The sequence below is a fragment of the Arachis duranensis genome, chromosome 10 (assembly GCF_000817695.3).
Source record: "Arachis duranensis cultivar V14167 chromosome 10, aradu.V14167.gnm2.J7QH, whole genome shotgun sequence".
Lineage (NCBI taxonomy): Eukaryota > Viridiplantae > Streptophyta > Magnoliopsida > Fabales > Fabaceae > Arachis > Arachis duranensis.
The window spans coordinates 27469385-27493663 of NC_029781.3; the positions used below are offsets into that span (position 1 = coordinate 27469385).

General features: G+C 34.8%; 1 protein-coding gene, 1 long non-coding RNA gene and 2 pseudogenes across 2 annotated transcripts in view; 1 reads left to right on the plus strand and 3 right to left on the minus strand.

Moving 5' to 3' along the window:
* LOC107469626 (fibrillin protein 5 homolog) overlaps positions 1-22309 on the minus strand; it is a 31380-nt pseudogene extending 9071 nt beyond the window's left edge.
* On the minus strand, positions 10195-13039 carry LOC107469613 (organic cation/carnitine transporter 4-like; annotated as a pseudogene).
* LOC127742460 (uncharacterized) lies at positions 18439-19980 on the minus strand. Its single transcript, XR_008003732.1, has 3 exons — positions 19904-19980; positions 18940-19145; positions 18439-18858 (listed from the first exon to the last, which is right to left on the minus strand). It is a non-coding gene; the product is annotated as an uncharacterized LOC127742460 (long non-coding RNA).
* Positions 22310-23068: 759 nt separating the features above from the next.
* The window catches only part of LOC107469612 (protein FAR-RED IMPAIRED RESPONSE 1-like), a 3648-nt gene continuing 2437 nt past the window's right edge, over positions 23069-24279 (plus strand). Inside the window, exons 1-2 of the mRNA XM_016088992.1 lie at positions 23069-23336; positions 23642-23818. Coding sequence (XP_015944478.1) covers positions 23069-23336; positions 23642-23818 — 445 coding nt within the window. The remainder of the gene's footprint in view (positions 23337-23641; positions 23819-24279) is intronic.

The window sequence follows — 24279 nt, forward strand, 5'->3', positions numbered from 1 at the left end:
AACAATTTAACGTATTTGACAATAATTTTATTAATATTTTTTGTTTGATATTGTAAATTTGTCATTCTATTTTACAATCATGTTCAAATGTTCTAACTCTATTTGTTCATAAACACTGTAGCTAGCAATGAATTCAAGAGACTGAATTTTATTGAGTGTAAATTGCGGTAGGAAAATAGCAGTTTGTACTTTAGAAGAGTTTAAACGTAAAACACAATAAGATAGGACGAATTATGTGAAAATAAGTGAACTCCAATAGAAATGTAATCGTTTACATAGATATATAATTGCACACACATGATGAAAAGAACTATATTATATATTCGCAAACCAAATCTTTTTCATATATATAGTTATTATTTGTTACTATGCTTTTGTGTTTGAAAATAGAAAAATACTCTCATAAAATATATAAAAAAATAGCAGTATATGATGAAAAATATTAAATAAATACTAAGAAAAAAAGGCATGTCACCACACTTTTTTTTATTACATTTCAAAAGTTTGGCTGAAAGAGATCAATAGCCATGATTTTATGAGTTCTAAAAATATTGGCAACTATATTCTTTGCTATATGCATGATATTAAGATTGTGTCTTGATGGGTTATATTCTTTTCTATATGCAAATATTATAATTGTCACTAAAATCTTTTAGTAACAAAGTATAAGATGGCTAATGTCTAATTGCCGATAAATGTATTAGTAGCTATTATTATTGCTGCTAAGAACAAAATAAATTATTGCTAAAAATAATTTTTCTTGTACTGGTCTGTATAATAAAAAAAAAAACAAATATATTATGTAATTTCTAAAATTAAGAGTTGTCTAAATAATTTGATTAAAAAAATGCTCTATAATGTTATTTTTAAATTAGTCATTCACTAACGGTATCTGCCTATTGATTAAGAATAATATATGTAAAGAAAAAGTTGTGACTTCTAATATGACAAACACATCTCCCAATCCAACAAAAAAAAAACATATCAAACGAAATTTTTATTACCTTAAATAAAAAAATTAAAAACTTTTTCAGGTATCTCCCAAAAATTTTTATATTGTTATTTTTAAATTAGTCAATCAAAACCGATATCTAGCTATTGATCAATACCAATATATGTAAACAAAAACTATGACTTCTAATATGACAAACACATCTCTCAATCCAACAAGAGAAACATGTCAAACCAAGTTTTTTCACCTTAAATAAAAAAACTAAAGTTTTTCAGGTATGACTAAAAAAAAGTATTTCACATAAACGTTCTGTCAAAAGTCGAAACACATCATTTTCTCTCTTACAACTACAAATGCGTAAATTAGAAATTTAGAATTACTATGTAATCTTGGACTCTACCAAAATTTGATCACTGGAAAACAATATCAATAGAGATAACCATAATTTTTTCTTTTTCAAATGGATTGGATAGTCTCCAATCCTAGACATTACAAATTTACTCACACCACACTAACACACACAATACTTAAGAGTTTTATCCACTATTTGACTTAGCCAAATTTTCAACCATTATAAACTCACTCACACCACACTTTCACACATGCAGGTTTTGAATCATTACAAATTCATTCACACCACACTCGTTGATACACACAATATTCAAGGATTCTATCCACTACTTGGCCTAGCCAAGTCTGGAACTCGAGTACACTTGTTACAGGATATACATGACCACCATCAGATTAAAGTCTGGCTTGAAGATGATGTTAAAAAGTTAATCTTAGTGGACTAATAATATCAAAAACATCAAACAAGCCCAGCTTCCAACCCAGAGAATGTATCATACAGTGGTTGATTCAAAGTTTTTGGCAAATAAAATGCAAATGTGCCACCTACAATCCCACACAAAGCAAACTGTTAGGCCACCATGGGGAGCTCTTAACAACCGGAGAGATTTTGGAGTGAAATCAAGTGAGAGAATATAAAATGAGAAGGCATCACATCCAACTCAAAACCTTAAGGTAGTAAATTAATGGTTTTTCATCTTATAAACTCCTCAATCTTCCTTGCTTTCTTCAATGTGGGACTAATTTCACTTCTCCTCATGCTTCAACATTAACAATCCCCCCTCAAGTGTGAGTCTCCACATCAAGCAACAACACCTTTCTACCTCCTCCACACATATGAGTATTTGTTTATCATACCGCAGAGACGCTGCCCGAACCACTTTTGAACCAAACCGATTAATCATCAACTCTGATACCATTTGTTGGACTACCGTGGGGAGCTCTTTAACCACCAAAGAGATTTCGGAGAGGAATAAAGTGAGATAACATAAGATAAGAAGACAACACATCCAACTCAAAACCTTAAGGTAGTAAATTATTAGGTCTCTTATCTTATAAACTCCTCACTCTTCCTTGCTTTATCAATGTGGGACTAATTTCACTACTCCTCACACTTGCAACATTAGCAATCTCTCCCTCAAGTGTAAGATTCCACATCAAGAAACAACTCTCCTCTAGCTCCTCCAAACATATGAGTATTTGTCCATCACACCGCCGCACCACACAGTGGGACACGCTGTCTGGACCACCTTTGCCAGGAAGACTTTCGATGCTTCACCTTGAATGCTCCTTAAATCAGACCGATTAACCATCAGCTCTGATACTACTTGTTGGGCTACCGTGGGGAGCTCTTAACAACCAGAGAGATTTTGGAGAGAAATCAAGGAGAGAACATAAAATGAGAAGACACCACATCCAACTCAAAACCTTAAGATAGTAAATTAATCGGTCCCTCATCTTATAAACTCCTTACTCTTTCTTGCTTTCTTCAATGTAGGACTAATTTCAATACTCCTCACACTTGCAATATTAACAATCTCCTCCTCAAGTGTGAGTTTCCATATCAAATAACGAATCCCCTCTAGCTCTTCCATACATATGAGTATTTGTCCATCACACCGCCGCACCTCACTGCATGACACGCCGTTTGAACCACCTTTGTCGGAAAGACTTTCAATGCTTCACCATGAATACTCCTTCAACCAGACCGATTAACTATCAGGTCAGATACCACTTGTTGGGCCGCTTTGGGGAGCTCTTCACCACCTGGAAGACTTCGGAGAGGAATCAAGTGGTGTCTTTTCATCTTATGTTATCTCACTTGATTTCTCTCTAAAGTCTCTCCGGTGGTTAAAAGCTCCCCACGGTGACCCAACAAGTGGTATCAAAGCCGATGGTTAATTGTTCTCGTTTAAGAAGTATTCAATGTGAAGCATCGAAAGTCTTCCCAGTAAAGATAGTCTGGGCGGCGTGTTCCGCGGTGTGGTGCAGCGATGTGATGGACAAATACTCATAAGTGTGGAGGAGCTAGAGGAGAGTTGTTGCTTGATGTGGAGACTCACACTTGAGGGAGAGATTGTTAATGTTACAAGTGTTAGAAGTTGTGAAATTAGTCCCACATTGAAGAAAGAAACAAAGAGTTAGGAGTTTATAAAATGAGAGACTCAATAACTTAGTTCCTTAAGGTTTTGAGTTGGATGTGGTGTCTTCTCATCTTATGTTATCTCACTTAATTCCTCACCACTGTGGGGAACAACTCCGCCGTGTAGATAAACAATAAGTTGTAAGTTACCACCATCCCAAATATCTCCAAAATACCACACACCATTCTAATTAACTTCCACACTCCAACATTCCTCAATAAACTATCTAACAAACAAAATAAACCACTAAAGCACATTGTCCCTATTGCCAACGGCTTTCTCCCAAACTTTTTAAACCGCCGTTAACTCATACGCCGATATCTCCGCCACCATATTCAGCGCCACGTTCATGTGGAGGTTAGTATCAAGATTCACCATGTTCATGCTCAGACCATAGTACACAACATCACAAAAGAAGTTAATTACCACCATTAGAATCAAACTTATTCTAGTGACTGGAGATCGAAGCACGTCAATGATAGAACCCCCAACTGCATCTTTATTTTCCAAAGGCTTGTTCTTATAAGTCCAGGTTAGTGCTTCTGTTTTTTCTTCTGCTTCTACTTCGACTTCTTCGTCGAGTGAAAGAAGAACACCACTAGGGAGGTGTTTTTCATTAGTGGAAGCAATGGTGGACATGAAAAAGATGGCGTTTAAGGCACAAACCACCATTAGTGAATCTTTCCTTCTAAGAAAAGAGTCTGACAGGTGACCAAATATCCCGGCACCTGAAAGTACAAATTAATTCTATGATTAAACAACAACAACAATAATAATACTAGTAATAAATCATATTTTACATTGATATTAAAATTACTTTCATAATTTTAAACCTACATAATTTCTGTTTTTTGTTTGGTTCTTTTTATGAGTATTTTGAATATGCAAGTATATATATTGGAGAAGAATATATTTTGGAATTAAGTTTTTAGTTTATGAAAATACTTTTACATTAAGAAAGTGATCAGAATTATTAAAAAAAATCTAATTATATTATGGTATCTTTTATGTAAATTTAAAAACAAAATATTTTCTATTTTCATTTATTAAAATATTTTGATATTAAATATTATATATATTCTAGGATAGAAAATATTTATTTTTCTAGTAATGCAAATATTTTAAGAAAAACACGAAAAGTTTATACTTTTTAATTTTAAAATTGGACTAACAATAATATTTTTTAATGTTATCAAAGCTTGGTATGTTTTACTATGAAATAGAGTTGGATAATTAGATTTAAGGGTTCACAAATCTAAATGTCAAATTTATAGTAGGTGTCTTCTCATCTTATGTTACCTCACTTGATTCCTCCCCGAAGTCTCTCCGATGGTTAAGAACTCCCCACGGTGGCCCAACAAGTGGTATCAGAGCCGATGGTTAATCGGTCTGGTTTAAGGAGTATTAAATGTGAGGCATCAAAAGTCTTTCCGGTAATGGTGGTCTGGGCAGCGTGTCCCGCAGTGTGGTGTGACGATGTGATGGACAAATACTAATATGTGTGGAGGAGTTAGAGGGGAGTTGTTGCTTGATGTGGAGACTCACACTTGAGGAGGAGATTGTTAATATTGCAAGTGTTAGGAGTAGTGAAATTAGTCCCACATTAAAGAAAGCAACGAAGAGTGAGCAGTTTAAAAGATTAGAGATCCAATAACTTACTACCTTAAGGTTTTGAGTTGGATGTGGTATCTTCTCATCTTATGTTATCTCACTTGATTCCTCCCCGAAGTCTTTCCGGTGGATAAAGAGCTCCTCGCGGTGACCCAACAAGTGGTATCAGAGCCAATGGTTAATCGGTCTGGTTTAAGGAGTATTCAAGGTGAAGCGTCGAAAGTCTTCCCGGTCCGGACGGTGTGTCCTGCGATGAACAACCCCAATTTGTCCCACATGCATCGCGCCCCCTAGCGCGGCATTTCTCACCACTGTGGGGAACAACTCCGCCGTGTAAATAAACAATAAGTTGTAAGTTACCGCCTTTCCAAATATCCACAAAATACCACACACCATTCTAACTAACTTACACTCTCCAACAATTATTTTTTTTAAAAGTAATTAAATTAAAATTTATGATACTTTAAATTTAAAAGCTATTAATATTTTTAAATAATTTTTATTATAATAAGATATTTGAAAAAAAGAAAAAAGAATTATTATTATTATTAGTATTATCATTATTATTATTATTAGAAACTAACCAACCATACATCCAACAAAGAATAATGACTGGACGAGTCCAACTTTAAATTTGTCGCCACAAACAAGTTTCCACTCCGATACGGTGGCGCTGCCGCATCCACCAATCTACTCCCACTCCTCCAACCGGATCCAGCAAGTGCTTCCAACCGCTTCACAGGCGGCGGCGGTGCATCGTCACTCCGACTCGTGGTCTGCGAAGATCATGACCATGGTGTGGTAGGCTTTTAGCGCCCACACGAGGCTTGTAAAGATAAAGTATCTCAACTGTCATTTTCCAAACTCTCCACAGTACTTTCAGAGCATCCCATCGATGCAGAGCTTCTCCATCTTCGCCTTCCTCGTTGCCGTTGTCACCGACAGCATACGGAACTCGTCATAGTTCGAAGATAGCGTCGTTGTCATTTCAAAATCCTCTTAGCAAAGATGTATGAAACTTGTGTTAATTAGCTAGTGTGTGGGTGAGAAAAGAAGAGGCAAAGAGATTGGGTTATTTATTGTTTCAGAGGGCGCCATTTAAAAGAAATTTCTGAATGTCTTTGGCGGAAGTGCTTCACGTGGAAGGTTTTTCATTGTAAAACTAAAAAGTGTTAGTTTGGTTTATTTTTTAATTTGGTTTAGTTTTATTTTAATTGTATTTTATGTATTGAGTTGGATAACAAACTTTAAGGTTCTATGGACCAAATAGTTTAAAATGCTCATAAAAGAGGTCGCGGGTTCGAGTTTTTCTATCTTTGGTAAAAAAAAAATTTAAAAAGCGAATGCGTTATAGTTCATATCTTTGGTAAAAAAAAATTTAAAAAGTGAATGAGTTATAGTTCGAATGGCATAATCTTTTCATACTCATTTAGAGGTTGTGGGTTTGAGTTTTCCTATTTCTGCTTTTTTTAATTATATATAATTTAAAATTTAAAAAATAAAATTAATTAAATTTTGATATTTGTTATTGTTAATTTGTTAAAACTAGTTTAGGAAAAACACGATAAGTTTATACTTTGTAATTTTTAAATCAGATTACCAATAATATTTTTTAATGTTATCAGGACTTGGTATGTTTTACTATGAAATAGAGTTGGATAATTAGATTTAAGAGTTCACAAATCTAAATGTTAAATTTATAGTTGGTGTCTTCTCATTTTATGTTATCTCACTTGATTACTCTCCGAAATCTTTCCGGTAGTTAAAAGCTCCCCACGGTGGTCCAACAACTGGTATCAGAGCCGATGGTTAATCGGTCTAGTTTACGGGGTAGTATCAGCCACATATTTACATACTTAATATTGATAATACATGATGAAAAGAACTATATTATATATTCGCAAACCAAATCTTTTTCATATATATAGTTATTATTTGTTACTATGCTTTTGTGTTTGAAAATAGAAAAATACTGTCATAAAATATATAAAAAAATAGCAGTATATGATGAAAAATATTAAATAAATACTAAGAAAAAAAGGCATGTCACCACACTTTTTTTTATTACATTTCAAAAGTTTGGCTGAAAGAGATCAATAGCCATGATTTTATGAGTTCTAAAAATATTGGCAACTATATTCTTTGCTATATGCATGATATTAAGATTGTGTCTTGATGGGTTATATTCTTTTCTATATGCAAATATTATAATTGTCACTAAAATCTTTTAGTAACAAAGTATAAGATGGCTAATGTCTAATTGCCGATAAATGTATTAGTAGCTATTATTATTGCTGCTAAGAACAAAATAAATTATTGCTAAAAATAATTTTTCTTGTACTGGTCTGTATAATAAAAAAAAACTTCAAATATATTATGTAATTTCTAAAATTAAGAGTTGTCTAAATAATTTGATTAAAAAAATGCTCTATAATGTTATTTTTAAATTAGTCATTCACTAATGGTATCCGCCTATTGATTAAGAATAATATATGTAAAGAAAAAGTTGTGACTTCTAATATGACAAACACATCTCCCAATCCAACAAAAAAAAACATATCAAACGAATTTTTTATTACCTTAAATAAAAAAATTAAAAACTTTTTCAGGTATCTCCCAAAAATTTTTATATTGTTATTTTTAAATTAATCAATCAAAACCGATATCTAGCTATTGATCAATACCAATATATGTAAACAAAAACTATGACTTCTAATATGAAAAACACATCTCTCAACCCAACAAGAGAAACATGTCAAACCAAGTTTTTTTACCTTAAATAAAAAAACTAAAGTTTTTCAGGTATGACTAAAAAAAGTATTTCACATAAACGTTCTGTCAGTCGAAACACATCATTTTCTCTCTTACAACTACAAATGCGTAAATTAGAAATTTAGAATTACTATGTAATCTTGGACTCTACCAAAATTTGATCACTGGAAAACAATATCAATAGAGATAACCATAATTTTTCTTTTTCAAATGGATTGGATAGTCTCCAATCCTAGACATTACAAATTTACTCACACCACACTAACACACACAATACTTAAGAGTTTTATCCACTACTTGACTTAGCCAAATTTTCAACCATTATAAACTCACTCACACCACACTTTCACACACGTAGGTTTTGAATCATTACAAATCCATTCACACCACACTCGTTGATACACACAATATTCAAGGATTCTATCCACTACTTGGCCTAGCCAAGTCTGGAACTCGAGTACACTTGTTACAGGATATACATGACCACCATCAGATTAAAGTCTGGCTTGAAGATGATGTTAAAAAGTTAATCTTAGTGGACTAATAATATCAAAAACATCAAACAAGCCCAGCTTCCAACCCAGAGAATGTATCATACAGTGGTTGATTCAAAGTTTTTGGCAAATAAAATGCAAATGTGCCACCTACAATCCCACACAAAGCAAACTGTTAGGCCACCATGGGGAGCTCTTAACAACCGGAGAGATTTCGGAGTGAAATCAAGTGAGAGAATATAAAATGAGAAGGCATCACATCCAACTCAAAACCTTAAGGTAGTAAATTAATGGTTTTTCATCTTATAAACTCCTCAATCTTCCTTGCTTTCTTCAATGTGGGACTAATTTCACTTCTCCTCATGCTTCAACATTAACAATCCCCCTCAAGTGTGAGTCTCCACATCAAGCAACAACACCTCTCTACCTCCTCCACACATATGAGTATTTGTTTATCACACCGCAGAGACGCTGCCCGAACCACTTTTGTCGGAAAAGACTTTCGATGGTTCACCTTGAATACTCCTTAAACCAAAGCGATTAATCATCAACTCTGATACCATTTGTTGGACTACCGTGGGGAGCTCTTTAACCACCGAAGAGATTTCGGAGAGGAATAAAGTGAGATAACATAAGATAAGAAGACAACACATCCAACTCAAAACCTTAAGGTAGTAAATTATTAGGTCTCTTATCTTATAAACTCCTCACTCTTCCTTGCTTTATCAATGTGGGACTAATTTCACTACTCCTCACACTTGCAACATTAGCAATCTCTCCCTCAAGTGTAAGACTCCACATCAAGAAACAACTCTCCTCTAGCTCCTCCAAACATATGAGTATTTGTCCATCACACCGTCGCACCACACAGTGGGACACGCTGTCTGGACCACCTTTGCCAGGAAGACTTTCGATGCTTCACCTTGAATGCTCCTTAAATCAGACCGATTAACCATCAGCTCTGATACTACTTGTTGGGCTACCGTGGGGAGCTCTTAACAACCAGAGAGATTTTGGAGAGAAATCAAGGAGAGAACATAAAATGAGAAGACACTACATCTAACTCAAAACCTTAAGGTAGTAAATTAATCGGTCCCTCATCTTATAAACTCCTTACTCTTTCTTGCTTTCTTCAATGTAGGACTAATTTCAATACTCCCCACACTTGCAATATTAATAATCTCCTCCTCAAGTGTGAGTTTCCATATCAAATAACGAATCCCCTCTAGCTCTTCCATACATATGAGTATTTGTCCATCACACCGCCGCACCTCACCGCAGGACACGCCGTTTGAACCACCTTTGTCGGAAAGACTTTCAATGCTTCACCATGAATACTCCTTCAACCAGACCGATTAACTATCAGGTCAGATACCACTTGTTGGGCCACTTTGGGGAGCTCTTCACCACCTGGGAGACTTCGGAGAGGAATCAAGTGGTGTCTTTTCATCTTATGTTATCTCACTTGATTTCTCTCTAAAGTCTCTCCGGTGGTTAAAAGCTCCCCACGGTGACCCAACAAGTGGTATCAAAGCCGATGGTTAATTGTTCTCGTTTAAGAAGTATTCAATGTGAAGCATCGAAAGTCTTCCCAGTAAAGATAGTCTGGGCGGCGTGTTCCGCGGTGTGGTGCAGCGATGTGATGGACAAATACTCATAAGTGTGGAGGAGCTAGAGGAGAGTTGTTGCTTGATGTGGAGACTCACACTTGAGGGAGAGATTGTTAATGTTACAAGTGTTAGAAGTAGTGAAATTAGTCTCACATTGAAGAAAGAAACAAAGAGTGAGGAGTTTATAAAATGAGAGACCCAATAACTTAGTTCCTTAAGGTTTTGAGTTGGATGTGGTGTCTTCTCATCTTATGTTATCTCACTTAATTCCTCACCACTGTGGGGAACAACTCCGCCGTGTAGATAAACAATAAGTTGTAAGTTACCACCATCCCAAATATCTCCAAAATACCACACACCATTCTAATTAACTTCCACACTCCAACATTCCTCAATAAACTATCTAACAAACAAAACAAACCACTGAAGCACATTGTCCCTATTGCCAACGGCTTTCTCCCAAACTTTTTAAACCGCCGTTAACTCATACGCCGATATCTCCGCCACCATATTCAGCGCCACGTTCATGTGGAGGTTAGTATCAAGATTCACCATGTTCATGCTCAGACCATAGTACACAACATCACAAAAGAAGTTAATTACCACCATTAGAATCAAACTTATTCTAGTGACTGGAGATCGAAGCACGTCAATGATAGAACCCCCAACTGCATCTTTATTTTCCAAAGGCTTGTTCTTATAAGTCCAGGTTAGTGCTTCTGTTTTTTCTTCTGCTTCTACTTCGACTTCTTCGTCGAGTGAAAGAAGAACACCACTAGGGAGGTGTTTTTCATTAGTGGAAGCAATGGTGGACATGATTTTCATGGCTTCAGTTACTCTTCCGCGAACAAGGTACCATCTAGAAGACTGTGAGCGGAAAGGGACAATGAGGATCAAGAAGAGAATGGAGGGGATGGGGGACACAATGTAAAGCTTGTGCCAAGTTTGGAAGACATAGGCAACGGCGGAGAGGATGGCAATGCCGATGGAGTAGAAGTAGAAGGTGGACATTTCGGCGATGTCATATTTTTTGGGCCGATAGTATCGGTGGCAAGGACGAATGCACATAGGCCAACGCCACCGGTGCTAAAGTCGGTGAGGTGGCAGAGAATGACGTAGATCCAATAGTTTGGAAAAAATATTGTGAGGCAAAAAGATGGCGTTTAAGGCACAAACCACCATTAGTGAATCTTTCCTTCTAAGAAAAGAGTCTGACAGGTGACCAAATATCCCGGCACCTGAAAGTACAAATTAATTCTATGATTAAACAACAACAACAATAATAATACTAGTAATAAATCATATTTTACATTGATATTAAAATTACTTTCATAATTTTAAACCTACATAATTTCTGTTTTTTGTTTGGTTCTTTTTATGAGTATTTTGAATATGCAAGTATATATATTGGAGAAGAATATATTTTGGAATTAAGTTTTTAGTTTATGAGAATACTTTTACATTAAGAAAGTGATTAGAATTATTAAAAAAATCTAAGTATATTATGGTATCTTTTATGTAAATTTAAAAACAAAATATTTTCTATTTTCATTTATTAAAATATTTTGATATTAAATATTATATATATTCTAGGATAGAAAATATTTATTTTTCTAGTAATGCAAATATTTTAAGAAAAACACGAAAAGTTTATACTTTTTAATTTTAAAATTGGACTAACAATAATATTTTTTAATGTTATCAAAGCTTGGTATGTTTTACTATGAAATAGAGTTGGATAATTAGATTTAAGGGTTCACAAATCTAAATGTCAAATTTATAGTAGGTGTCTTCTCATCTTATGTTACCTCACTTGATTCCTCCCCGAAGTCTCTCCGATGGTTAAGAACTCCCTACGGTGGCCCAACAAGTGGTATCAGAGCCGATGGTTAATCGGTCTGGTTTAAGGAGTATTAAATGTGAGGCATCAAAAGTCTTTCCGGTAATGGTGGTCTGGGCAGCGTGTCCCGCAGTGTGGTGTGACGATGTGATGGACAAATACTAATATGTGTGGAGGAGTTAGAGGGGAGTTGTTGCTTGATGTGGAGACTCACACTTGAGGAGGAGATTGTTAATATTGCAAGTGTTAGGAGTAGTGAAATTAGTCCCACATTAAAGAAAGCAACGAAGAGTGAGCAGTTTAAAAGATTAGAGATCCAATAACTTACTACCTTAAGGTTTTGAGTTGGATGTGGTATCTTCTCATCTTATGTTATCTCACTTGATTCCTCCCCGAAGTCTCTCCGGTGGATAAAGAGCTCCTCGCGGTGACCCAACAAGTGGTATCAGAGCCAATGGTTAATCGGTCTGGTTTAAGGAGTATTCAAGGTGAAGCGTCGAAAGTCTTCCCGGTCCGGACGGTGTGTCCTGCGATGAACAACCCCAATTTGTCCCACATGCATCGCGCCCCCTAGCGCGGCATTTCTCACCACTGTGGGGAACAACTCCGCCGTGTAAATAAACAATAAGTTGTAAGTTACCGCCTTTCCAAATATCCACAAAATACCACACACCATTCTAACTAACTTACACTCTCCAACAATTATTTTTTTTAAAAGTAATTAAATTAAAATTTATGATACTTTAAATTTAAAAGCTATTAATATTTTTAAATAATTTTTATTATAATGAGATATTTGAAAAAAAAGAAAAAAGAATTATTATTATTATTAGTATTATCATTATTATTATTATTAGTAACTAACCAACCATACATCCTACAAAGAATAACGACTGGACGAGTCCAACTTTAAATTTGTCGCCACAAACAAGTTTCCACTCCGATACGGTGGCACTGCCGCATCCACCAATCTACTCCCACTTCTCCAACCGGATCCAGCAAGTGCTTCCAACCGCTTCACAGGCGGCGGCGGTGCATCGTCACTCCGACTCGTGGTCTGCGAAGATCATGACCATGGTGTGGTAGGCTTTCAGCGCCCACACGAGCCTTGTAAAGATAAAGTATCTCAACTGTCATTTTCCAAACTCTCCACAGTACTTTCAGAGCATCCCATCGATGCAGAGCTTCTCCATCTTCGCCTTCCTCGTTGCCGTTGTCACCAACAGCATACGGAACTCGTCATAGTTCAAAGATAGCGTCGTTGTCATTTCAAAATCCTCTTAGCATAGATGTATGAAACTTGTGTTAATTAGCTAGTGTGTGGGTGAGAAAAGAAGAGGCAAAGAGATTGGGTTATTTATTGTTTCAGAGGGTGCCATTTAAAAGAAATTTCTGAATGTCTTTGGCGGAAGTGCTTCACGTGGAAGGTTTTTCATTGTAAAACTAAAAAGTGTTAGTTTGGTTTATTTTTTAATTTGGTTTAGTTTTATTTTAATTGTATTTTATGTATTGAATTGGAATACAAAATTTAAGGTTCTATGGACCAAATAGTTTAAAATGCTCATAAAAGAGGTCGCGGGTTCGAGTTTTTCTATCTTTGGTAAAAAAAAATTTAAAAAGCGAATGCGTTATAGTTCGAATGGCATAATCTTTTCATACTCATTTAGAGGTTGTGGGTTTGAGTTTTCCTATTTCTGCTTTTTTTTAATTATATATAATTTAAAATTTAAAAAATAAAATTAATTAAATTTTGATATTTGTTATTGTTAATTTGTTAAAACTAGTTTAGGAAAAACACGATAAGTTTATACTTTGTAATTTTTAAATCAGACTACCAATAATATTTTTTAATGTTATCAGGACTTGGTATGTTTTACTATGAAATAGAGTTGGATAATTAGATTTAAGGGTTCACAAATCTAAATGTTAAATTTATAGTTGGTGTCGTCTCATCTTATGTTATCTCACTTGATTCCTCTCCGAAGTCTTTCCGATAGTTAAAAGCTCCCCAAGGTGGTCCAATAAGTGGTATCAGAGCCGATGGTTAACCGGTCTAGTTTAAGGAGTAGTATCAGCCACATATTTACATACTTAATATTGATAATACATTGTAGTATTACAATTAATGTATAACCCCTTTCACATATAACAACCAGAGTTTTTGAAAATTGAATAATGAGTAATTTACGATTTATTATATTTGTTAAGTATTTTATTTAAAGAAACTTATTCTTTTAAAAGTATTTAAATTAAATTTTATGATACTTTAAATCTAAAATCTCTTAATATTTTTAAATTATTTTTATTATAATGAGATATTTTGAAAAAAAAGAAAAAATTTATTATTATTAGTATTATCATTATTATTATTATTATTAGTAATTAACTAACCATATATCTGACAAAGAATAAGGACTGGACGAGTCAAACTTTAAATTTGTCGTCACAAACAAGTTCTCACTCCGACACGGTGGCACTGCCGCGTCCACCAACCTACTCCCACTCCTCCGGCCGGATCTCGCATGTGCTCCCAATCGCTCCGCAGGCGGTGGTGGTGCATCGCCACTCCGCTCACGGTCTGCGAAGATCATGACCAAGGTGTGGCAGGCCTCCAGCACCCACACGAGATTTGTGAGGATGAAGTGTCTCAACTGTCATTTTCCAAACTCTCCGCAGTATTTTCAAAGCATCTCATCGATGCAAAGCTTCTCCATCTCCACCTTTCTCTCTGCCGTCGTTACCAGCAGCGTACAGAACTCGTCGTAGTTCGAATATAGCATCGTTGCCATTTCAAAGCTCTCTTAGCACAGATGTATGCAACTTGTGTTAATTAGCTAGTGTGTGGATGAGAAAAGGAGAGGCAAAGAAATTAGAGAGTGATTGGGTTATTTATAGTTTTAGAGGGCGCCATTTAAAAGAAGTTTCTGAGTATCTTTGGAGTGCTTCACGTGGCAGGTTTTTCATTGTAAAACTAAAAAGTGTTAGTTTGGCTTATTTTTTAATTTGGTTTAGGTTTATTTCAATTTTGTTTTATGTATCGAATTGGATAATAAACTTTAAGGTTCTATGGTCTAAATAATTTAAAAAGCTCATCTAAGAGGTCGCGGGTTCGAGTTTCCCTATCTTTGGAAAAAAATTTTAAAAAGCAATTGAGGAATAGTTCAAATGGCATAATCTTTTCATACTCATTTAGAGATTGTGGGTTTAAGTCCTCCTATCTCTGCTTTTTTGTTAAAATTATTTATAATTTAAAATTTAAAAAATAAAATTAATTAAATTTTGATATTTGCTATTGTTAATTTGTCAAAACTAGTTTAAGGAAAACACGATAAGTTTATACTATTCCGGTAGTTAGGAGCTCTCCACGGTGGCCCAACAAGTGGTATCAGAGCCGATGGTTAATCGATCTAGTTTAAGGAGAAGTATCAGGTACATATTTACATACTTAATACTTATAATACATTGTAGTATTACAATTAATGCATAACCCCTGCCACATATAACAACCTGAGTTTTTGAAAATCAAATAACGAGTAATTTACGATTTATTATATTTGTTAAGAATTTTATTTAAAAAAATTATTTTTTTAAAATAATTAAATTAAATTTTATGATACTTTAAATTTAAAAATTATTAATATTTTTAAATAATTTTTATTATAATGAGAAATTTTGAAAAAAAGAAAAAAGAATGATTATTATTATTAGTATTATCTTTATTATTATTATTAGTTACTAACCAACTATACATCGGATAAAGAATAAGGACTGGACGAGTCCAACTTTAAATTTGTCGCCACAAACAAGTTCCTACTCCGACACTGTCGTGATGCCACATCCACCAACCTACTTCCACTCCTCCGGCCGGATCCCATAGGTGCTTCCAACCGCTCCACAGGCGGCGGCATTGCATCGCCACTCTGGCTCGTGGTCTGCGAAGATCATGACCATGGTGTGGCAAGACCCTAGCGCCCATGCGAGGCTTGAAAAGATGAAGTGTCTCAACTGTCATTTTTTAAACTCTCCTCAGTACTTTTAGAGCATCTCAATGATGTAAAGTTTCTCCATCTACGTCTTTCTCGCTGCGGTTGTCACCAACAGCGTACGGAACTCGTAGTAGTTCGAAGACAGCGTTGTTGCCATTTTAAAACCCTCTTAGCATAGAAGTATGAAACTTGTGTTAATTAGCTAGTGTGTGGGTGAGAAAAGAAGAGGCAAAGAGATTAGAGAGTGATTGGGTTATTTATTGTTTCAGAGGGTGCCATTTAAAAGAAGTTTCTGAATGTCTTTTGGCGGAAGTGCTTCATGTGACATGTTTTTCATTGTAAAACTAAAAAGTGTTTGTTGGTTTATTTTTTAATTTGGTTTAGTTTATTTTAATTATATTTTATGTATTGAATTGGATAACAAACTTTAAAGTTCTATGGTCCAAATAGTTTAAAATGCTAAAAAAATAGGTCCAGGGTTTGAGTTTTCCTATTTTTGGTAAAAAAAAAATAAAAAGCGAATGAGCTATAGTTCAAATGGCATAATCTTTTCATATTTATTTAGAGGTTGTGGGTTTGAGTTTCTCTATCTCTACTTTTTTTTAAATTATATATAATTTAAAATTTAAAAAATAAAATTAATTAAATTTTTATATTTGTTATCGTTAATTTGTCAAAACTAGTTTAGAAAAAACACGATAAGTTTATACTTTTTAATTTTTAAATTGGACTACCAATAATATTTTTTAATATTATCAGGACTTGGTATGTTTTACTATGAAATAGAGTTGGATAATTATATTTAAGGGTTCACAAATCTAAATGTTAAATTTATAGTTGGTGTCGTCTCATCTTATGTTATCTCACTTGATTCCTCTCCGAAGTCTTTCCGATAGTTAAAAGCTCCCCAAGGTGGTCCAATAAGTGGTATCAGAGCCGATGGTTAACCGGTCTAGTTTAAGGAGTAGTATCAGCCACATATTTACATACTTAATATTGATAATACATTGTAGTATTACAATTAATGTATAACCCCTTCCACATATAACAACCAGAGTTTTTGAAAATTGAATAATGAGTAATTTACGATGTATTATATTTGTTAAGTATTTTATTTAAAGAAAATTATTTTTTAAAAGTAATTAAATTAAATTTTATGATACTTTAAATTAGTAACTAACTAACCATATATCCGACAAAGAATAAGGACTGGACGAGTCAAACTTTAAATTTGTCGTCACAAACAAGTTTCCATTCCGACACGGTGGCACTGCCGCGTCCACCAACCTACTCCCACTCCTCCGGCCGGATCCCACATGTGCTCCCAACCGCTCTGCAGGCGGCGACGGTGCATCGCTACTCTGACTCGTGGTCTGCGAAGATCATGACCAAGGTGTGGCAGGCCTCCAGCGCCCACACGAGATTTGTGAGGATGAAGTGTCTCAACTGTCATTTTCTAAACTTTCCGTAGTATTTTCAAAGCATCTCATTGATGCAAAGCTTCTCCATCTCCACCTTCCTCGCTGCCGTCGTTACTAGCAGCGTACGGAGCTCGTCGTAGTTCGAAGATATCGTCGTTGCCATTTCAAAACTCTCTTAGTACAGATGTATGAAACTTGTGTTAATTAGCTAGTGTGTGGGTGAGAAAAGGAGAGATAAAGAGATTAGAGAGTGATTGGGTTATTTATAGTTTCGGAGGGTGCCATTTTAAAGAAGTTTCTGAATATCTTTGGCCGAAGTGCTTCACGTGGCAGGTTTTTCATTGTAATACTAAAAAGTGTTAGTTTGGCTTATTTTTTAATTTGGTTTAGGCTATTAAAAATGGACAAAAGAGTATTGTATGGAATTTGAATTGATAGCTCATTAATATTTTAAAGAAGTCTCGTAAATTAATATTTTGTTAGCTTTTTTTAATGTATGAAATAATATATATATTTTTTTTAACAGCATAATTCGAATCTGTCAAATTCGAATTACTTGAAAACGCATGCGTGGGTGTAGTTTAAATCACGCTGATTCGAATTACTGTGTGTGTAATTCGAATCAGATTGATTTGAATTAGTGTGTGTGCATGTGTGTATAATTCGAATCAAGGTGATTCGAATTATATGTAAATGGAGTTCGAATTGAGCTGATTCGAATTACATATAAACGTGCATTGATTGATTCATGAACCAGATTTTGGTTTGGCGAATTTGTGTAAAATTTTCCTCACCATGGCTTAATTAAGTGATTTGCCCAATAAAATATGAACAATACTAAATCAGAATCTATTATTTTAACTATCGGTTTTGGTCATTAATTCAATTCTTTTAGTTTAATAATTTAACAAGGGGATGCTCTCACAAAGTTAGAAAAAACGTCTTTTTATAAAGATGCCTACGTGTCGTCATATGATTGGACGTTTTTAGTGAACCGATTTTTTATAAATTTTTTAATTAACCGAAATAAAACCAATTTCAATATTTTAAAATTCGGTCAGACCGACCGGTTTAACCGGTTCAATCGAAAACCGAGTTAAAAAATGGTCGGATCTAACCGGTTCAATCAAAAACCGACTTAAAAAATGGTCAAATTTACTTTTCAACCCACCCCTTCCCCCTTACACTCACCCATCTCTCCCAGCACCCACCCCACCCCCCAATACGTGAATCATATATCACTATCACCTGAAGTCTGAACCCATAGCACCTTCCCAACTCACCCTACCAAAACCCTAAGTTCTCCCTGCAACGGGTCTGCCGCGGTGCCGCTGCCGTCCGTGCTGTCGGCGCCTCTGCTTCCTCTATCATAGTTCGGCGTCCTCCTTCCCCCTGTCGCCGTCCTCTCTGGATTCTCTCGAACTTGGAGCAGCTCGCCGCTGTGTCACCACTCGCTGTCATCTCGCCGGGCGCCGTCCATGTCGCCGTCGAAGGTTAGCGGCACTGTCTTCACTTCTTCGGTTCTTCTCTTCCTTTTATGTCCTGTTGTTGATTTTTGAATGTGGCCTTGTTGATTTTTGAATGTGAAACTGTGACTGGGTTAATGAAAAATCAAATAATTGATTTTGTGCTGTTGCTCTTTTTTTAATTCCTGAAGCTTTTGTTGAAATTTTCTTGCTGCTGCTAAAAATAGAAATCAAATCATTACTGAAATTTCTGTTTAGCTTTATTGATTTAAGGTTTAGTGTGATTAGGGATTACTTGTTACTGATTTGTGACGATTGTTGCTGAATGCTAAAAATGGAAATCAAATCAAGTGTTGTTTGCCTGAATCTCTTGGTCTCAGTTTGTATGTCCATGAAGGGCTTCTTCTCCATGTTTTCCTTTTTGCATTCCAACATCCTTTGCCTCCTCACCGTCGCTATCGCTGCCACCTTGTCCTTTGGTTCTTGGTGTTTCGCCTCTTCCTGCACGAAACCTCTGTATAAGTTAGGAATGTTCTGCAGTGTGGACTCCAAATTTTAACTTTGTAGGGAGTACAAGGCTGTCCAAAAGATTTTACTCAGGGACCACTTATTCAAAACGCAGTTGAAGCATAAAAAAGTAAATAACTAAACAAAGCATGAAGCAAAGATCATAATAAACCACACTCAAAAGCCTTCAAATATAGGGAAAAAAACAACACAGGAAAAAGAAAATCTATGAATAAACTATAACAACCAAGTCTTGTCCAGTAGATGTCTAGATCAGTCAGTTACGGCCCGATTTGATAAAACTTTAACTTTTCAAGATTTGTATTAGCTATGTTTGGTAAATTAAAATAAAAGTAACTTTTAATATGCATAAGCTACAAAAAAATGCATTTGGTAAAATTACTTTACCATTAGTGAGTACTAATACTCGCAATGCAACAGTAATTATAATCAATATATCACAAATTTTCACCACTAGTTTCTATCAAGAAAAAAAAGAGGACAAAACACTTAAAAATGGATTAATAAAAATATACATGTGTAACTCAAACCTATTGAGTTATGTTAAGACGACATAACCTTTTTAAACTCATCTTTAACTCCTTATTCATTCACTAAAGGATGGATGAAGAGTGAACCCACCATCAAAGCAAGTTCCACACTCTATCTTATGATGATGTAGTGATGAGTCAAAGTATGAGTTTTTAAAAATTGTCACCCCAATATTTATCGTAAATAAAATGCTACTTAACCTTGAGGATTACGACTTATATCTTCAATTTTTTCCAGCACAAAGATATTACCCTTGTTGTCCCTTCCAATCCTTATGGTGTCATCAACATATTTATGAGAAAGATTGAAATAAGAAACAACAAGAATTTTCATCAATGATAGAATAACAGACAGAGAAAAACAGCAAGTTTCACAGCCCTTTAGTTTGTCCATGATATGATCTTAGGATACGTGATTTCCAACCATCCCTCTGGATTGAAGATGCCCAATAGAAGATTATAGTTTTTCCGGAATACATGCATCAGCTGTGAATGCAAGGAAGAAAGTAATTTGAACTTGGAAAAATCAGACAAATATTCAAATATGATTAATTAGGCTAGAGAAAAAATGCAGTATCTAATAGCATTACCTGATCAGGAGTAATGGTGGATCTTTCAAAGTTAATGTCAACCCTCTGTGAATTTCAAGTATTATCTAATTAGGTAGTTACTCAGCAGCAATAGTTATAGATTACAGAGAGATAAATTAAGATTGGTCAAACAAGAAGGTAGAGCTTTAACTGTTGCTGAAGCAATCTTGAAAGAAGCCTCAATACTAAGCTGTCCTGACAACAAACTCAACTCCTTTGCACTGAACTCGACCACGTTAACTGCTTTGCTCTCCATTTTAGAATCAAATGACCAATGCTCAAACTCAGTAGAGAAAAGTTACAAAGATGAAATACTGGAAACACAGTTTGCATCTTCTAATGTCAAAAGTTATATACAATCTCTCTACTCAAAATTTTGTAGTTTGTACCTTGGCTATGTCAATGGTTTGAAAAAACTCATCCAATGAGATAAAGTCTCTGAGGCCTAACTTGGGGCTTTTTTCTCTAAATACGCATGAAAAAATGATTTATTCCCTAAATACGCATGGTTTAAAACTGTGCTCAAAATACGCAAACCCATCTTATTCCTGTCAACCACGAAATGGATTTTAACTCCATTTCACAAGAAGCGCCCACAAAATGGACCTGCTACGTGTCAGAGAGCAACTCAAACCCGCCTTCCACGAAATGGAACATATCACAGAGAACATCCACAAAATGGAAGCATGAGATATTAGAACTAAATACGAATTAAAACAATATGATGGTAGACATCTAATTTTTCAAATATTTTATTATATTTTTATTATTTTTTGTTAATATAAGTTTTTTTATCCTTTACTGCATTGTATTTATGTTGTATATGAAATTTTTTTATTTGATTTTATTCATATGTATTTTTTATTGTATTTTAACCATAAATAATGAAAATTTATAGTTCAAAATAATACTAAATTAAAGAATACCGACAGTGCTAAAAAAATTATAAAATATTTTTTATTTAAAATTATAAAATTGATAATACTCTCTTTTATATTTTTATTTTTTATTGTATTTATTTTATTTATATGATAAATATCTTTTATATTATTTTTGTTAGTGTTCTGATTTTGCATACATATAAAAAAAATTATTTAAATTTTATTTATTTATATATAAAAATTCTGATAAACATTTTTAATATATTTGATCAGTATAGCTCTTATGCTTACCACCGGATTGTTACAAATTATATTTAGAGAAGATAGGAAAATTTCAAATTGACAAGTGCCATTGGAATTTTTTTGGGAGTAAAAAAAAAGAAAAATAAATATAATAAGATATTATATGAATTTTGTTTTCGCCTAGATATAATATATTATAAAATTCAATAGTATCATTTAATTTATATAATCAACTAGAATAAGATTTTGTTATTATTATTGTTTAGTAATGTAAAAGAATTAGTTTGATGTCTACCATTAGTTTGTTTTGATTCAGTTCTAATATCTCACGCTTTCATTTCATGGATGCCTCCTGTGATATGCTCCATTTTGTGGAAGGGAAACTTGAGTTGGTCTCTGACATGTAGCAGTCCCATTTCGTGGGCATTTCGTGTGAAATGAAGTTAAAATCCATTTCATGGTCGGCAGAAATGAAATGGGTCTGCGTATTTTGAGCACAGTTTCAAACCATGCGCATTTAGGGAATAAATCAATTTTTCATGCGTATTTAGATAAAAAAGCCCCTCACTTGGTTCTCTTTGATCTCAGAATTGTGATTGTGCTATAAACAAGCCTCCAGCACCCAGCCACCTTCCATGTAATAGAAATTATTGATAGGGATAGATCATAACTTGCAATCACAATCAGATATCAGATAATTTAGGCGGAGTTGAAGTTACCTTTTCTAGTTCTAGAGTTGGCTCTGGAGTTGGATTCTAAGATTCTAGCTGCTGCACCAAACTCTCAATTTCAAATTTCTTGGCAGATGGGAGTCCAAAAATTCCCCTGTTGATTCCTTGAAACATATTTTTTAGTGCAATTGATTTCAAACATATCACATACCCTTTCTTCATGGTTAAACAATGCTAAAAGCTTATAATGAAAAAGAAAATGAAAAAGTAAATTCAATATTGTTGAAATGGGATACCTATTCAATGTTAAAGTTTTGTACCCCAACTTTAACTATGGTGAAGGATCTAGACCAGAGAGGTCTGTCACCAATTCTCATGGTGTCCATCCTTGAAAGATTTTCAGGCGCCTCTATCTTATTTTTGTTGATAAAGACCGTGGTTCCTATTATTAGTGCCATCATTTTTGCTCTATTGAAATGCTTTGGTCTCTCACTTGCCGAACTCATTAAACTCCTTATCCTAACAGTGACGGCATGTTGGGACACATTTCCCTCTCTCAAAATCAAAGTGCAAGTGTTGCAAAAATAACAAAACTCAAACCAGGAAAAAATTTCGAGTAAAAATGTAAAATTGTAAAATTTAACTATTTAAGTTAATAAGTTTTTATGCAGATTAAGTTCAATGGAAGAAGATTGCATCAGTATTCCTAGATTACTTTTAAGATTGCTTCCACCTTTTAACAATTTTCATCATCTAAATCAAGCATCCTCAAGTCAAAAAAGAAATTAAAAACATGAATCATTATTGAAATATTTGTTTAGCTTTATTGATTTCAGGTTTAGTGTGATTAGGGATTACTTGTAATTATAACAACGAGCATTAGTCAGTCACTTTCAAAGGTTTTAATTAATTAATACTAATAGCATTTAATCGAAAATTGTTATTCATTGCCCTTTGATTATTTCATCTTAAAAGGGTGCAATGGATGTTGACTCGGAACCACTCAGTTCACAAGACAATGTCGAAGATCCCATGATGACTAGTGTGGAAGAAAATGTTAACTGCACTTGTGATTGTGGTGGCAGCAGTAGTAAGTGTGTGACTGTGACGGCCGATGATATTATAAACCAGACCTTTGAAACATCAGATGCAGCTTATAACTTGTATGTACGTTATGCGAGTGTCTCGGGTTTGGAGTTTGCAAAGGTGATACAGCACGTGGAAAAGATGAAACACAGCGCAGAAGGAGGTTTTTTTGCAGCAAGGAAGGAAAGAGAGCCGAGAAATACATATCTAGTTTGAGTAGGAAGCGGGAGCATAGAGCGCTGACTCGCACTGGTTGTGAAGTCATGCTTGCGGTGTATCTTGACACTAAAACTTCGACTTGGAGGGTTAAAAAATTAGTCGAGAAGCACAACCACGATCTTGTCCCACAATGCTTGGTACACCTAATTCCAAACCACCGAGGGTTGACTGAGCCACAAAAAGCTCAGGCGAATATACCATGCATGATCATGGTCTTTGCAACCTCTAAAATAATGGGACTAATGGTAGGCCAAGCCGGTGGTTATGCCAATATCGGGTTCACAAAGAAGGACCTAGATAATCACTTTCAAAGAGCTCGTCGTGCAATGCTCATTGGTGGGGATTCCAATGCGACGATTAGCTATCTACTTGGGAAAGCAGATGTCGACCCGATGGCCATGACAAGGTACAGTGCTACTGATGAAGGTCAGCTGGTGGTGGACGAAATTGTGATCACTTATTCTTTTTACTTGTAGGATGTATACTCTGAGGACATTGTTTATTTTCACAACTCCGTTCAACTAACCAGCAAGTGTACTAGGTCGTCCAAGTAATAAACCTTACGTGAGTAAGGGTCGAATCCACAGAGATTGTTGGTATGAAGCAAGCTATGGTCACCTTGCAAATCTCAGTTAGGCAGGTTAAAAATGGTTTATGGGTTTTCGAAGATAAAAATAAGAAAATAGATTATATGTAAAATAAAGGGATAGAATACTTATGCAGATTCATTGGTGGGAATTTCAGATAAGCGGATGGAGATGCTGTAGAGCTCTCGGACGCCTGCTCTTCTACTGCTTCTAATCAGTCCTTCTTACTCCTTTCCATGGCAAGCTTTGTATAGGGGTTCACCATCAACTGTGGCTACTTTCATTCCTCACGGGGAAATA